We start from the raw sequence: 15,786 nt of genomic DNA, 5'->3' as shown, positions 1-15,786 counted from the left end.
ACAACATTGTTCCAGTATTTCACAAATTTTCGAAAGAACATCAAACCTGGGAATCGTACTTAGAACAACTTAACCAACATTTTTTAGCATATTCAGTTCAGTGCAGTGAAAAACAAAAATCATTTTTCTTGTCTTGGATTGGCACAGAAAATTTTGAGCTGCTAAAAAATCTTTTCGGTAACTTGAAAGTACAAGAACAATCTTTCGAAAATTTAACGAAAAAACTAACGGATCATTTCCAGTCGAAACGACATGTGGTCGCTGCACGTTACGATTTTTTCAAAAGGGAAATGAAGCCACATCAATCATACAGAGAGTGGGTAGCCGATCTCCGCGGATTGGCAAGAGAGTGTAACTTTTCGTGCTCAGCCCAGAATTGTTTGCACAATTTCGTGGATGATATGATTCGTGACCAAATTATTATACGTACACCGCACGATGCAGTGCGCACGGCTGCGTTCCAAAAGCCCCAGCCGACACTTGCTGATGTTTTGCAGATTGCAGAATTGTACGAAACAACCACTAAAACGGTGGCAACAATTAAAGAACAAACGATCGAAAACTCAATGCCTGTTAATTCAGTTGGTACAATTATAAAAAAACCGGGTGTTTTCAACAATAACAATAATAAAGTAAAATTCAAATCATGTTCTGGCTGTGGAAACTCTCATGCAAGAGAAAACTGTAAATTTAGAAATGCTGTATGCAATAGATGTAGCAAAATTGAACAAAACAAGAACAACAAACGTAATTCAGGTGATGAAAACAAGAAGAAAGATTACCGTCGTAAAAGTCACAACATTGGTACTGTTGAAACAATTAACAGTTTAACAGGTATTGTAAAAACTGAAAGCAATAAGAATTACATTGACTTGGAAATTTGTAATAAAATTGTGTCTTTCCAAATGGATTCTGGTGCAACAGTTTCTCTAATAAATAAGCGAACATTCAAAACTCTAAATTGCCCAAAGTTGCGGAATTGTACAAAAACCTTATTTGGTTTTGGCAAAAATGAAATTCCAGTGCTTGGTGAACTTTGCGTAGATATCAAATGTGGCGGAAAAGAAAGGGAAGTGGTAATCGTTGTCGTGGATGTCGAAAACTGTAACAATTTATTCGGTTTCGATTTATTTAAAGAATTCGGGTTTGAGATTCAACAAATTTGTAACATTTTTGAAAGTGAATCACACAGAATTAGCGAGCTGTGTAAGAAATATGGTGATATTTTTGAACCAGCTCTTGGCACAATAAAAAACTTTAAGGTCAGTATTTTTTTAAAGCCAAATGCACATCCGAAATTTTACAAAAGCCGACAAATTCCATTTTCGCAAATGTCACTTTTCAAGAAAGAAGTCGATCGATTGACAAATGCGGGTATTTGGAAACCTGTGAAGTTTTCCCAATGGGCTTCGCCTATTGTACTAGCGCCAAAAGCTGATGGTTCCATAAGAATTTGTGGGGATTTTAAACAAGCAGTCAATGCGCAAATTGACATTGAACAATATCCTTTGCCCATACGCGAAAGTCTTTTCCATAAAATTAATTGCGGTCAACATTTTACAAAAATCGACCTTAAGGATGCGTATTTACAAATGGAACTCGACGATGAAGCAAAAACAATAATGGTTGTCAACACTCCACTTGGGTTATTCCAATACCAACGTTTACCGTTTGGAATTGCAAGCGCTCCAGCTATATTCCAAAGATATCTTGAGCAGTTACTTCAAGGCGTAGAAGGTTGCGGAAATTATCTCGATGACATTATCATCTCCGCACCTACATTTCAACAACACATCAGCCGCCTAGAACAAGTACTTCGTATTTTGCAACAAAATGGTATCAGGTGCAAGCAAGAAAAATGTTTCTTTCTGCGAGATAAAATCGAATATCTCGGGCGTCAAATTAGTGCAAAAGGTATATTGCCAGATGAGTCAGGACTAAAAGCAGTAAAAAACCTGCAGCCGCCTAAAGATCTAAAGCAAGCAGAAGCATTCATGGGTAAGGTAAACTATTACCATAATTTTATACCTAATTTTTCGCAATTATTCGCGCCAATCAACATGCTGCGCCGAAAAAATGTAAAATTCACATGGGGTACAGCACAACAACAAGCATTTATAGCTCTTAAAACGCATATTCTCAATGCAGCGCAATTAGCACATTATCAGGAAGATTTACCGTTGGTTCTAGCTACAGATGCCTCCTCCTATGGCATAGGAGTCGTGCTCTCGCATACGTACGTTGACGGTACAGAAAGGCTTATTGCTTTTGCATCTAAAACTCTCGACATTCATCAACGACGATATAGTCAGATAGAGAAGGAAGGGCTAGCTATCGTTTTTGGAGTCAAGCGTTTCCATCAATATTTATACGGAAGAAGATTCACCTTGGTTACTGACCACAAACCTCTTGTTAGCATTTTTAATCCAATTCATCAGTTGCCGTCGATGACGTCACATCGTTTACAGCGATGGGCTATTATACTAATGGCTTATCAGTATGATGTTCGATATCGTAAAACTACTGAGCATGGAAATGCCGATGCTTTATCTCGTTTACCTGTTGGTGAAGATAAAACTTTTGATCATGAAGAATCCTGTTTCAACATCAATGAACTTAACACACCTATCGACGCTGATATAATTCGTCAGCATGCCAAAAATGACCCAATTCTTCGCCGAGTTTATTTTCTCGTTACAAACGGTTGGCCTGAAAAGCTAATGCCTCAAGATGCTGATCTTCGATCATTTTTCAATCATCGCTTTGCTTTAATACTAAACAACAATTTGCTTTGCCTCCAGACGGAGTACAACCGGGTTGTCATTCCAGCCTCCCTTAAGCAGAAAATTCTTAAACTTCTCCATGATGGTCATTGGGGAGTATCGAGAATGAAACAGCTAGCTCGACAACATGTCTGGTGGACTAATATTGACAAAGACATCGCACAATTAACTGAAAATTGTGATGTGTGCAAAATTGCAAATCCTGTTCACGCACGTGAATACTTAAGCTGGCCTGAAGCTGTTCGACCTTGGGAGAGAGTACATATCGACTTTGCTGGTCCATTTTGTAATTCAATGTGGCTAATTTGTGTCGACGCTTTCTCGCAATTTCCGTTCGTTGTACAACTATCTACAACAACAACGGTTGACACCGTATCAGCATTGTCTTCTATATTTTCTCTGGAAGGTATACCAGAAACCATCGTAAGTGACAATGGTCCGCAATTTACAGCTGAAGCATTCAAACAGTTTTGCTCAAAACTTGGCATCAAACATATAACAACAGCGCCGTTTCATCCAGCCTCAAACGGGTTAGCCGAACGATTCGTCAGATCTTTTAAAACTGCTGTTCAGAAAAACATTGACGATGGATTGTCTCTCAAATTCGCTGTATCAAAATATCTTACAACATATCGTGCAATGCCGAATGCTGAGGGTAAATCACCTGCAGAACTTTTACATGGAAGGCCTGTTCGTACCTTGTTGAGTCAACTGTTTGAATCGCCTAGAAAGCACCTTGAAGCTTCGAAACGGAAAATGAAATTCAGTCTAAAGCAACCCGTCTCCGCTCGAAACTACGCAAGAGGGGAAAAATGGATAAAAGGAGTTATTGTAAAACAACTTGGTAAAATGGTTTACAGAGTGAACACATCTTTTGGTTACATCAAACGTCATGTTAATCAGCTTAAAACTAGAAGTAGCTCTGACCTCTCTTCACAACCAATTTTTGAATTCGCTCCAAATTTCATCAATGCCATACCGCCTTCATCTAGCCAATCAACATTAATGCCTAGTGAAGAACGTTCTACCGAAGTAGTTCAACTTCGAAAAAGTGGTCGTATTCGGAAGGATGTAATTCGATTTGAATCCGACGATTTCAGAAAAACTTGAACTTTGTCAAAAATTAAGGGCGGAGAAAGTGTTATAATCTAGTATGTTTTGCATTAGTTTAAGCAATCTTAAATAATGAAATGTAAACAAAATTTAGTTAAATATAAACTGTCAATCTTGTCGGTTGTATTTACTTCAAGCACCATTGAATTCAACTTTCTAAACTCTATGCAAACTCTGTATGTGTTATCTTTTTTTGATGTGACCACAATTCCGCTCGCTACATTTGATATGGACTTTCGCACGATACCCTGTTGTAACCACTGATCTATTTGGTTTTTTACGAATTCTTGTTCAACTGGTGGCAATCTGCTAGGCGACTGATGAAATGGTTTCATGTTACTGTCTGGTGTGATTGTCAACATAACTGAGATTTCGTCATTGCTCTCTGCTGGCTTGTAATTTTCTATTAATTCTTTCACCTCATTGTTGTATTTTAATGGCACGTCTATTTCCAGCGCAGTTTCAATAATGTTGTAAACATTGCATTAGGTTAAAAGTTCGTGTTTGTAACTTGGCTTGATATTTGTGAAAATATATCCGTTTTCACCCGACGTATAGTAAAATTTGCGCACAAGATCATAACCTAAAAGCATCTGAAATTTTGTAGTACCGTTTGGCACATCAACAATGTTTTGTTTTATTTTAAAATTGTCTACAGAAATTGTGCCCATAAACTGTCCGATAGATATTGTTTTTGCATTACCGAAACCAAGAAGCGTTGTGTTATTTTTACGTAAATCAACGTTCTTTAATTTACCAAAAATACACTTCGTAATTATTGTGGCATCGGAGCCAGTGTCGATTAAACAATTCATTTCTAATTCGTTTATATGAACGCGTTTAACATGGTCTTCTTGAATAATTACATTGACACTCTTATTTACACGTGTACAATTTTTTGTGATGTGACCAGTATTGTTACATCTAAAACACTTCGTTTCAGCACGGCAATCTTTTCTTTTATGCTCCATTGAGCCACAGTTAAAACAATGTTCTTTTTTATAATTATTTTGATATCCGTTTGTATGTTCATTTGCATTCTTATATTGCTTGTCTTTCTCGTATTTGTTTATACGCTCAAAAATTTCATATTCAGCTTTGAGTTCATTAAATGTTTTACAGCGGTATAAAAAAAGTTTATGTTCGTATTTGATTTTTAAGCCATCAACTATATAACGAATTACCGAGATTGTGTCGACATTTCCGCGAACTGCAATACTTTTCATATGTAAAACATATTCGGCGAAGCTTTCAGTTTCGCGTTTTTTTCTCTCATCTAATTCCTTGTGAATATTAGAACTTGTGTATTCTTTTTTGAAATCTTCTGTTAATATTCGTTTCAACTCTTCATTTGGTATTGTATTACCGTCAAAATCCGGAATTATTTTTTCGAAGTTTTCGGCTATCTTTTTATTACTTTTTCTTCCTTTTCCTTGTTTATTTTCAGTGTAAGCTTATTGTTTAAGTCTGTTTCGCTTTGCATGGTTTCTACGTCATTTTTTTCAACTTCTTCTTCTACGTCTTCGTATTCTGTGCTACTTCTGCTGCTGTCCGCTGTTCTGATCTCTTTATCTGTTTCGTTTGAATTTGTGATTCTTGTTTGAGTTCGTCGCGACTATCTGATGCCCTCCGTTATTTGTCCTTGTATGTTTTTTTTTATGTTTGGACAATTTTTCCCGATCATCCGTTATTTGTTCTGCTTGCTCGTCCATTTTTTAGAAACTATGTTCATCTTCTTCTTAAATGCAATAACAGTACCAGCGCGTTGTTTATTTAAAATAAAAATTGTTATTAACAAACCATGCACCTCGCACGCGTTTTTGAGAAGTTGATAAGTTTTAAGAAGTTTTTGATAAGTTTAATATATTTTGAGAAGTTTGAACTTTTAAAGTTAAAAAAGACAAAAAAACACTAAATTTTATTTTATTATTAAAGAAGTTTTTTTTTGGATTAAATAAAAGTCTAAGGTTCTGTAAGAGTATCAAAAAATATTGCATATTTTTTTAAAGAAAATAACCACATACATATATGTACAGGATAATTGTTAAGACGACTGCTGACTACCGACTTCTACTACCGACGACGTACGAACGACTGCTGCTGCTGACTTCTTAAGATCGACTACTGTTGCTGACTGCCTACTTTCGACTGACTACTATTACTGCCACTACTCGGCTGTTTTACCGACTTCTACTGACTGCTTAGCCGACTTCTAGATGACTGCTGAACCGGCTTACATGTATGCATTTTTAGCTAAAGAGAAAGAGTGCAATATTTGTTTACCTTTGTTTTTCTGTTTTGCTATATTTTCTTTTGGAGATATTTTAACACCGTGCGTAGTCAAAATTTAGTTAGACATTAACATCGTTTTAAAATATATCCCTTGCATCACCATAAAAACTTTTCCTTCATTTGAATTAATTAAATTACTAATTAAAATATACATATATTTTAATATTGTAATTGCTTTTTATGATAAGGTATAATTGTTTAAACATGAAATTTGCAAATGCGTATAAGAGGAGGTAGGAACCCTTTTAAACACAAACTACGCTCCCATCATATCTTACATTGATAGGAGCCCAGCGAGACTTTCAGCGCTGAGGTATTCGATTGTTTCAGCGCTGAATGGTAATGCCTTGCGCTGATTATTCAAGGGAAACTTCTAATTACTTTAACACGTGCATGTCATTGTGGGCAAGCGCTGAATCATTCGATTACCTTTTCAAAATTGTAATACAACAATCAGCGCTGACATGTTAGCTTACCTTTTCAATTTTACCTATGCTATTGATTTATAAATAAAATATTAAAATTTTTTTTTGGATGAATTATATTTTAATGGTGCCACTGGGTACTAAATGATTTTGGTTGCAAGGGTAGGTGAGGCAATATTTCTGAAGTTAATGCATAGTCTTTATGTTTGTATATTTTTGTTAAAATATATGATTGACTTCGTGTGCATGCAATGCACAGATACCCAGCGGCACAATTACTCCAGCGCTGAAAAAGTAAGCGAACAAGTAATAGCACTTCGTTTTTATTTTTCTTTGTTTTCGACATTCGTGTGCGCCATAGGCAATTTCGGGGCTGAAATTATAAAAGAATGAAGAAGAAATGAATATGAGTATTAAGAATTTATTGTTTTGCTTTCATTGTATACATTTAGTCTGCTTTTGATTTTAGTGAAGTGCGTCAAATTAGTGCAGTGACCAATTTTTAATTTTTAAAATCAAAATAAAATCAAAATAAAATCTAAAAATATAAATGAAATATAATTTGTGAATTTATCATAAACTCTCTGTAAGTATATGCAAAATTAAGTAAATATATTTAAAATGATAATTCTAATTTTTGTTTTGTATTATGTAGATGCTACTGCGTCAAGAAGGATATATTGACCAATGTGCTGCGAATGCAGTCATTCTAAAGCAAGGATAAAATGCAGTCAGCTGCTTCAATTGGAACAGTTTCCAGTTCAATCTGAGGAGGATTTAGTTCAGTTTAACGAAGAAATCACTACCGTTAAAGTAGTTGTAAGTTAAATTATATATGTTTCTTACTTTCAATTTCAACTTATTAATATTTTCACATGTAACAATTTTACTAACTCATACAGTTCTTTTTATCTATTACGTTATTTATAGGCTGCATCAATGATACGCGTTATTGAGAAACAACCAATTACGCGAAAGATTTCGGGGAATTTTGGAGAAAGTATACTCATAAATTACAACTTTGATGGCAGCACTTTTTGGTATGGTATATTGTACATAATTTACTTTAGCGTATACAATCACATACTTTTGTATTTACAGATGCTTTAAGGACAGATGGTAAGTCGGAACAAGTGATCGGGTCGAGTCTGGAAATCTCTTCAAGTCTCTAGTAACAATTTCACAGAAAAATATTCTGTTATATAAATATGTAAATATGTTATACATTAAGACTGAAAAGTTTTCGGAAATTCTCATTTAAAATTCGCGCGCTGTATATTTTTCGATATTTTAAGTTTATGTAGTTTGGCAGCCCTGTCCTTAATTACTATGCCAAAAATGAGCGCGATCTGTCAGACAGTTCGTTTACGGCAGCTGTTGAAACCAGTTCACCTCAGTAGTGCGTTGCGAAATGTCTTCGACGGTCGTACGACCGTCCTGAAAGGCTTTGTACCACTCATAAACTTGAGTTTTCGATAAAACTGATTCCCCATAAGCCTTTTGTAGCATTCGCAACGATTCTGCACACGAAATTTCGTTCGAAACACAAAATTTGATGCAAACTCTTTGTTCAATATTTTTTTCCATTGTTTTTTTCGCAACGCACTACTGAGGTGAACTGGTTTCAACAGCTGCCGTAAACGAACTGTCTGACAGATCGCGCTCATTTTTGGCATAGTAATTAACTTAATTGCTGCCAAACTACATAAACTTAAAATATCGAAAAATATACAGCGCGCGAATTTTAAATGAGAATTTCCGAAAACTTTTCGGTCTTAATGTATTGTTTTATGTAAATATGAAAATTTTAATTTTATAAAACATAAATATAAATTATAATTCATCCAAAAAATTTTTTAATATTTTATTTAAAAATCAATAGCATAGGTCAAATTGAAAAGGTAAGCTAACATGTCAGCGCTGATTGTTGCATTACAAATTTGAAAAGGTGACTAACATGTCAGCGCTGATATGTTGCATTACAAATTCAAAAAGGTAAGGGAACATGTCAGCACTGAAATATTGCATTACACATTTGAAAAGGTAATCGAACGATTCAGCGCTTGCCCACAATGACATGCACGTGTTAAAGTAATTAGGAGTTTCCCTTGAATAATCAGCGCAAGGCATTATCGTTCAGCGCTGAAACAACCGAATACCTCAGCGCTGAAAGTCCCGCTGGGTTAATGCTTCATTTGCACATGTAGCAATACGTAAATCAAAAATGTGAGCGTCACATCAGTATTGCCAATTTTGTATTTTTACTACTTCTTGGTTGTGTCTAAATTTAAAAGGAAATTAAAATAACTAGCAAAAAAAAAACTCATAGAGTTTTTAATTATTGTTGTTAATATATTGTTAATTTATTATTGTATTTGTACGATCAAACCAAAATGTCTGATCAACGTTGGAATCAACTATTTGCAAGCACTGAACACTTGAATCCAGTACTTATGTTGATTCTATTTAAACAAGAAAACCACTGAGTACTTGAACCCAGAGATTTCGACGATTTTCCTAATTATCCTAGTCACTGAACACTTAAATCCAGTGAATAGGCGCTTTTGTGACGTAAATTCAGCACTTGAACTAAATTTACAAAGCTAAAGAAATGAATCAATCACGAATGTGGCTTCGCATCAATTGAATTGTCAAAAATTCAATTGTGCCTTTTATTTAAAATTGATAATTAATTTACAACAAATAAATTAACTAAAATAACCTTGACAATGCATGCCAAACAATGAACTTATTGCAAACTGCAAGAGTGCATTTTCTTGCAGACGAAATTTGACGCTTTTGTTTTCATGTGCCAACAGAAGCGTATGACGTATTTTGGGCATTGCATTGACAACGTTATTTTTTACACCAAATATATTTAACATAATTATTACAATACAAATAAAAATAACAAATTATTCATACAAAATTAATGACAACAAAATATTCATATATGATAATATAACATAATATAAACAAATATTCAACATTCTCCCCCGCGTTGAACAACCGTTCAACAATATGAGCCTCTAGCTGTCAGGTAGTCAGTCCGACTATATGTTGATAACGAATTCTCGTGACTGTCGACGTGGCATGGGAATAGGTGTCGTGCGGGTGACTTCTTCAACGGATGGAATTTCAACATGTTTTTTCTGCAATTTCTTCTTCATCATGATTATGATTAATATCAGCCCTATAACGAGTGCAGCGTAAGCTATGGTGAAGCTGTGGTACTTGTGTGACTGAACTTGATTTGGAAGATCATTTATCTGGTATGACTGCAACACCTTCTGCAATACTGTGAGTTCTTTAAGCTGTTGATCGTATTGGTTGTTACGTATCGTTGACAGTGTACTGTTGCCGCTGTAAGCATCTGATGTCTTCATAGGGGGTTGTAGCCTTAATTCGGAGATTGTACCAAGACTACTGTATGAATATCTTGCCGTGCTTGCAATTATTTGTTGTCCTTGCACGGAAACAAAGTTGTGTTTAAGCACGCAGTCTGGATCGATCGTCAATAATCCTGAACCTTTTAGATTTAGTGGAATGATTTCCTTATTACATACTGCAGTTGCTCGTGAAGATGTTGATGTCGCATAAATCCATTGATTTTTGTGATTCAATGGAATCCAGGTCAGCTTGTTGATAGTGTGTTTCAACCGACAATTTGGTATTGTGTTGTTGTTGAATAGGTTGACCTCACACGCACATACTTCGGAACCAAAATTGTATCGTATGCGGACGTTGGTGCAAAGAAATTCCTCTTCCTTAATGGTCTCACAAAGACTTAATTCGGATTTTATAAGAGGAAAATATTGATCATGCTGCGTATTAATAGCCAAAATAGAACTGCAGGAGTTAATTACCGTCATGGAGTCATTTACCCAGTTCGGGATTGGAATTAGCTGAAACAATTCAAATCGTTCATGTTCAATCAAGGGTAATGTTATACTAAAAACTGCATGCTGCTGTGTGATTCCACCTTTAACCTTCATTAGTCTGTAAAGGGATATTAACTCATCTTCTGGCATCGGTAATTCTAATGATGGTGATAAATGAAGTTTGATTTGATTAACTTCCTTTTGTAATTGTGTTGGTGTCAATAACAATGGATTCAATTTTCCATGATGAGTATCAGTTAGAGCATCTATAATAGCAGATTGTATCTTCTGTAGATTATGTGCTACCAGTGTTAATTGAATGGCTCCTGCATTAAAAACTTGATTGAGCCGTAATTGATTTACCTCTCTATTTGTATCTTTTATTGAATTTATCAATGCCTTTATTTCGTTGTCAATGTGGTCAAACCCTTCTTGAACTGCTATTTTATCTTTCTTCATTATGTTGATTGTTGAATCGACAATTGATGTCTGATTCTTAAATAGCGTCAATAATTGTATTTCATTTTGTTTCACTTCTGTAATTATATTTGACATTCCTTTGGCATATTCTGAATCTAATACTCCAAACAGTGAATGTGCAATATTGCCTACAAGATCAATTGCTCCTCTTTTGAAGCGATGATCATGAAGTAATTTATCATCGAGTTGTAGTTCGGATTCAATATGTTTAAAGTGATTAACTGTATTCGCACATGATGCGTTTGGTTTCATTTGTTGACAAGCTTGATGTAGCGACATTATTCCTGTGTTTAGAGCTGCTGCTTCCGTCCAATAAAGACTTAAATCATAATAAACTAGTAGATTCCATTCAGTGGTTGATATGGCAGTTGTGCCCAGATTTTCAAAGTGAATACCCAATTTTGTGCCAAACCTTTTATTGTCAATTGGAGATCCTATTACTATTGGCAATATCAGTAATAATGTAAGTAATACAGAACAGTACAAATTGGTCGGCAGTTTTCTACGTTTTGTCTTGGGCTCTTCATACGACTCTTTTCTATCTTTCATAATTAACTTGTCAGGAGGTACTTCGTGATCAGCTTCAGCCATTGTTGGTTGGTCATCTGTGTTTACAGGCAGTATAGCTAATCGATGAATTGGGCGTTTAAAAATGCCTGCCGATGTTTTAACATCAGCTACTCGGATATGTCCATCTGTACCCTTGTACACATGTACAATTCGTCCCAAGGGCCACTGCATCACTGGGACGTTATCTTCTTTGATTATAACCATGTCTCCTAACTGTATGTTGGCAGATTGTGTTTTCCATTTGTTACGTTGTTGCAGTTCCATCAAATATTCGTTAGACCAGCGTTTCCAGAAATTATGTTTTAACTGGGAAACTAGGTTCCAACGTGACAATAACGTGTGTTTTTCTGGTTTCGATCGGCTGTCTACATGAGTTGTAAGAGCTTCTCCAATTAATAAGTGTCCTGGAGTTAATGCTGTCAAATCAGTTGGATCATTGGACATTGGAGTCAATGGTCGTGAATTTAATATTGCTTCAATTTCCACCACTACTGTTTCGAGTTCTTCATACGTCAATGATGCTGTTGAAACGCTGCGTAGTAACAAATATTTTGCGGACTTTACGGATGCTTCCCATAAACCGCCAAAGTGTGGAGCCCTTGGTGGAATAAAATGAAAGTTTATTCCTGTGGTACTGCAGGCAGAGATTATTGCTTCTTGTCCTTCATTAGAATAAATGCTTTCTTCTAATTCTGCTAACTGGTTTTTGGCGCCTACGAAGTTTGTTGCGTTATCACTGTAAATATTCAAACAACGCCCTCGTCGACTTATAAATCGTTTTAATGCTCCAATGAAAGCATTTGTTGATAAGTCGGTCACTAACTCGAGATGTACCGCCTTTGTAGAAAAGCAACAAAAGACAGCAATATATGCCTTTGTTGGCTTTTTGCCCCTCACCTTGTAGTGGATCCAAAATGGTCCGCAATAATCTACACCAGCATTAATAAAGGGTCTTGCAGGAGTTATTCTTGATTCTGGTAAATTGCCCATAATTTGTTGGCATAGTTGCGGACGTGCTTTGTTGCATCGAATGCATCGCTGAACTGTTGCTCGGGCTGTTGATTTACCTTTAATCGGCCAAAAACGTTGTCGGACTGTACTCAATAGTGCCTGCGGGCCACAGTGTTTGTTTTCTTCATGGAACATCACGAATAATAATTTTGCCAATGGATCATTGTATGGGATCAGCATTGGGTGTTTAGAATCGTATGGTAATGATGAGGCTTCTAAGCGTCCTCCTACTCTAAGAACATTTGCATTATCAATGAATGGAGATAAACTACTGATTGAACTAGATTTATCAACATGACCTTGTTTCTTCAGTTGTTTGATTTCTTCATGAAAATCATTACCCTGAATGTGACATATTATAGTTATTAATGCTGCATCCAATTCGTTGGCACTAAGTACTATATGTGTGGCACGTGACTCCTTTGATTTTCTTGCGTTGTTAGTGAATCTAAGAACATATGCTACTATCTTTTGTAACGTCTTAAATGAATTCTTGTGCTGAATCCTGTATATGAAATCTGCGTCATTGCTTTGAGTTGCTACAGCTACAACCTTCTTCTTCTCCAGATCGACTGGAACTTGTAATGATGATGAAAACCTTGGTGGCCATACTTCCTGTCTTCCATGCAAAAAGAACGGTCCTTGAAACCAAAGTGCACATATTGACAATGCCCTTGCTGAAAGTCCTCTTGATAACACATCAGCTGGGTTGTCCTTTGACCTAACATGTCGCCACTGTTCAGACAGAGTTAAAGTTTGAATTCTTGCCACCCTGTTAGCTACAAATGTTTGAAATGATGAGGACTGTGAGTTGATCCATGACAACACAATTTCTGAATCAGTCCACAAAAATACCGGCTGGTCCTTCTCTTGAAGATCGCTTTTCACTCTTGCTGAGAGTTCCGCTGCTAAGACTGCCGCACATAACTCTAGTCGCGGTAGCGTTTGTTTTTTGAGTGGAGCTACTCTTGACTTTGCACATAATAGTCGCACTATTATTCTACCATCTTTTAAAATTGCTCTGACATATGCTGCAGCGCCAAATGCCTTTTCAGACGCGTCAGCAAAAATATGTAGCTGTGTTGATGATGGAACCTCGCCTCTGAAGATATGTCTTGCCACCTGAAGATTTTCCAGAGTACTTAAGTTTTCTCTAAATGTTGACCATGTTGTACGAAGATCTGAAGGAAGTGGTTCATCCCAAGATAATTTCAACTGCCATAAGTGTTGTATGAAAATCTTTGCTTTGACTATTACTGGAGCTAATAACCCAAGTGGGTCGAACAGTCTAGCTAAATCAGAACTAACGACTCTCTTCGTGATTATACCTTCAGTAACCATTTTGACCTTAATTCCAAATAAATCCGCCTTGGGCAACCAAAATAGTCCCAGCTTTTGATTGACTCGTTATTATCATTAGTAAAATCTAGATTTACCTCTTGATCATCTTGAGAAATGTTTTTCAAAAGTTGAGGATGGTTTGCACTCCATTTCCGTAGATAAAACTGATGTTTCTTTAAAATATGGATTAATTGCCTTTGAGCTTCAATAGCCGTAATTAAACTATCTGATCCACCGAGTCCATCGTCAACATAGAAATTGTCACACAGGATTTGAGCTCCCAATGGATAATTCACCTTGTTTTCTGATGCTATCTTTTGCAGACATCTTGTTGCTAGGTAAGGAGCTGCTCGAGTTCCATATGTAATTGTGTTTAGCTGGTAATAACGAATCGGAGAATTTGGACTGCTTCTCCAAATGATAAGTTGATAACGCCGATCTTCAGGATTTATCAAAACTTGACGATACATTTTCTCGATATCTGTGGTGAAAACAAACCGTGGTCGCCTAAAACGGAGCAGAATTGAAAAGAGTTCACTTTGAACTGTCGGTCCGTTATACATTAAATCATTCAACGAGTGTCCAGATGTAGTTTTGGCGGATGCGTCAAACACCACTCGAAGTTTAGTAGTTGTACTATCTGGTTTTAGTACACAATGATGAGGAATGAAATATTTTGGAGTCAACATGGAATCCAAGTTTACTTCAGTCATGTGACCCAATCGCTCATACTCTTCCATAAACTGGACATATTGTTTCCGCAAAACATCATTTTTTGCTAGTCGTCGTTCAAGACTGATGAACCTTCTCCAAGCTGTTTCTTGAGATTCCCCTAACGTCAATGAGTTTTCCAGAAACGGCAACCTTACCACAAAACGTCCTTCTTTATTTGTATGGACGTTCTGCACAAAATGAGATTCGCATAATTTTTCTTCTTTGGATAATGTCCTTTCTGTTGTATTCACCTCATCCATTCGCCATAATCGTTCAATTGCATCTTCTAACGATGAGTTATTATCAACAACCTCCGCCCCACCGCCAAAAACTGCACATAAAACGTTTGATTTGTCTGTATTTGATGCAACCTTGCCACTGACAATCCAGCCAAGTGTAGAATTTTGCAAGACTGGCAGCCCAGGAGCAAGCGTTAATTTACCTTTCTTTAACAGACTAAAATAGAACTCCGCACCGAGTAAAATATCAATTTTCCCTTGTTGGAAAAATGTTGGATCTGCTAACTGAATGGTGTTCGGGACCTTCCATTTGGAAATATCGTAGCTGCAACTTGGTTGAGGTGGAACTATATTTGGAAGCACAAACGCTTCGACTTCTGTAGTAAACCTTGAGTTAAGTGATTGCAATTTGATGTTAACTCGCTGCGTTGAATTTTTTTGCACCTTTCCTATACCTTCTATGCACAATAACGATTTTGTTTTTGATATACTGAGCCTTTTGACAAGACGCTCAGAGACTATGTTCACTTGCGAACCAGAGTCTAGTAATGCTCGGACTTCACTTGTATTTCCATTCGATGCAGTTATTTTGACTCTTGCAGTTGGCAAGAGAACATAATCACGATGACCTGTGGATGTGTTTGCTGTCGCTGTGGTAACTGCGGTGTTGTACCCACTTGAGCTAGGTTGAATGTTCTGTTTTGTAACTTCCAAATGTAGCAACGTGTTATGCTTTTTATTACATTTGGTACAACTTCTTGATGAACATTTGTTCACCACATGATCATTTCTGAAACAGTTAAAACAGAGCTGTTGATTTTTCACCCAATCCAATCGTTGAGATGGTGAAAATTGCAAGAATTTACGGCAATGATACAGTGGGTGCCTGTCTACATTGCACAGTTTGCAATTGTTGTTTCCTTTAGAAACTGTTACA

At 36.3% G+C, this 15,786-nt stretch overlaps 1 protein-coding gene across 1 annotated transcript; it reads left to right on the top strand.

The window, feature by feature from the left end:
• The first annotated feature begins 290 nt into the window (after positions 1-290).
• LOC119667407 (uncharacterized protein K02A2.6-like) lies at positions 291-3,893 on the top strand. Its single transcript, XM_038076697.1, has 5 exons — positions 291-585; positions 757-1,144; positions 1,310-1,836; positions 1,915-2,732; positions 2,802-3,893. Exons 1-5 carry the CDS (start codon positions 291-293, stop codon positions 3,891-3,893), a joined length of 3,120 nt encoding a protein of 1,039 aa, XP_037932625.1.
• Positions 3,894-15,786: the final 11,893 nt, after the last annotated feature.

Source organism: Teleopsis dalmanni, chromosome 1 (assembly GCF_002237135.1).
Source record: "Teleopsis dalmanni isolate 2A chromosome 1, ASM223713v2, whole genome shotgun sequence".
Classification (NCBI taxonomy): Eukaryota; Metazoa; Arthropoda; class Insecta; order Diptera; family Diopsidae; genus Teleopsis; species Teleopsis dalmanni.
This window is presented reverse-complemented; position numbering and strand designations above follow the sequence as displayed.

Bases quoted from the DNA above. Each gene is read 5' to 3' on its own strand.
- LOC119667407 (XM_038076697.1), top strand. From the start codon at position 291: ATGAAGCCACATCAATCATACAGAGAGTGGGTAGCCGATCTCCGCGGA. The intron at 1,145-1,309 runs GTTTGAGATTCA...ATTTTACAAAAG, and splicing joins GATTTATTTAAAGAATTCGG to CCGACAAATTCCATTTTCGC. The intron at 2,733-2,801 runs GCTGATCTTCGA...CTTTGCCTCCAG, and splicing joins AAAAGCTAATGCCTCAAGAT to ACGGAGTACAACCGGGTTGT.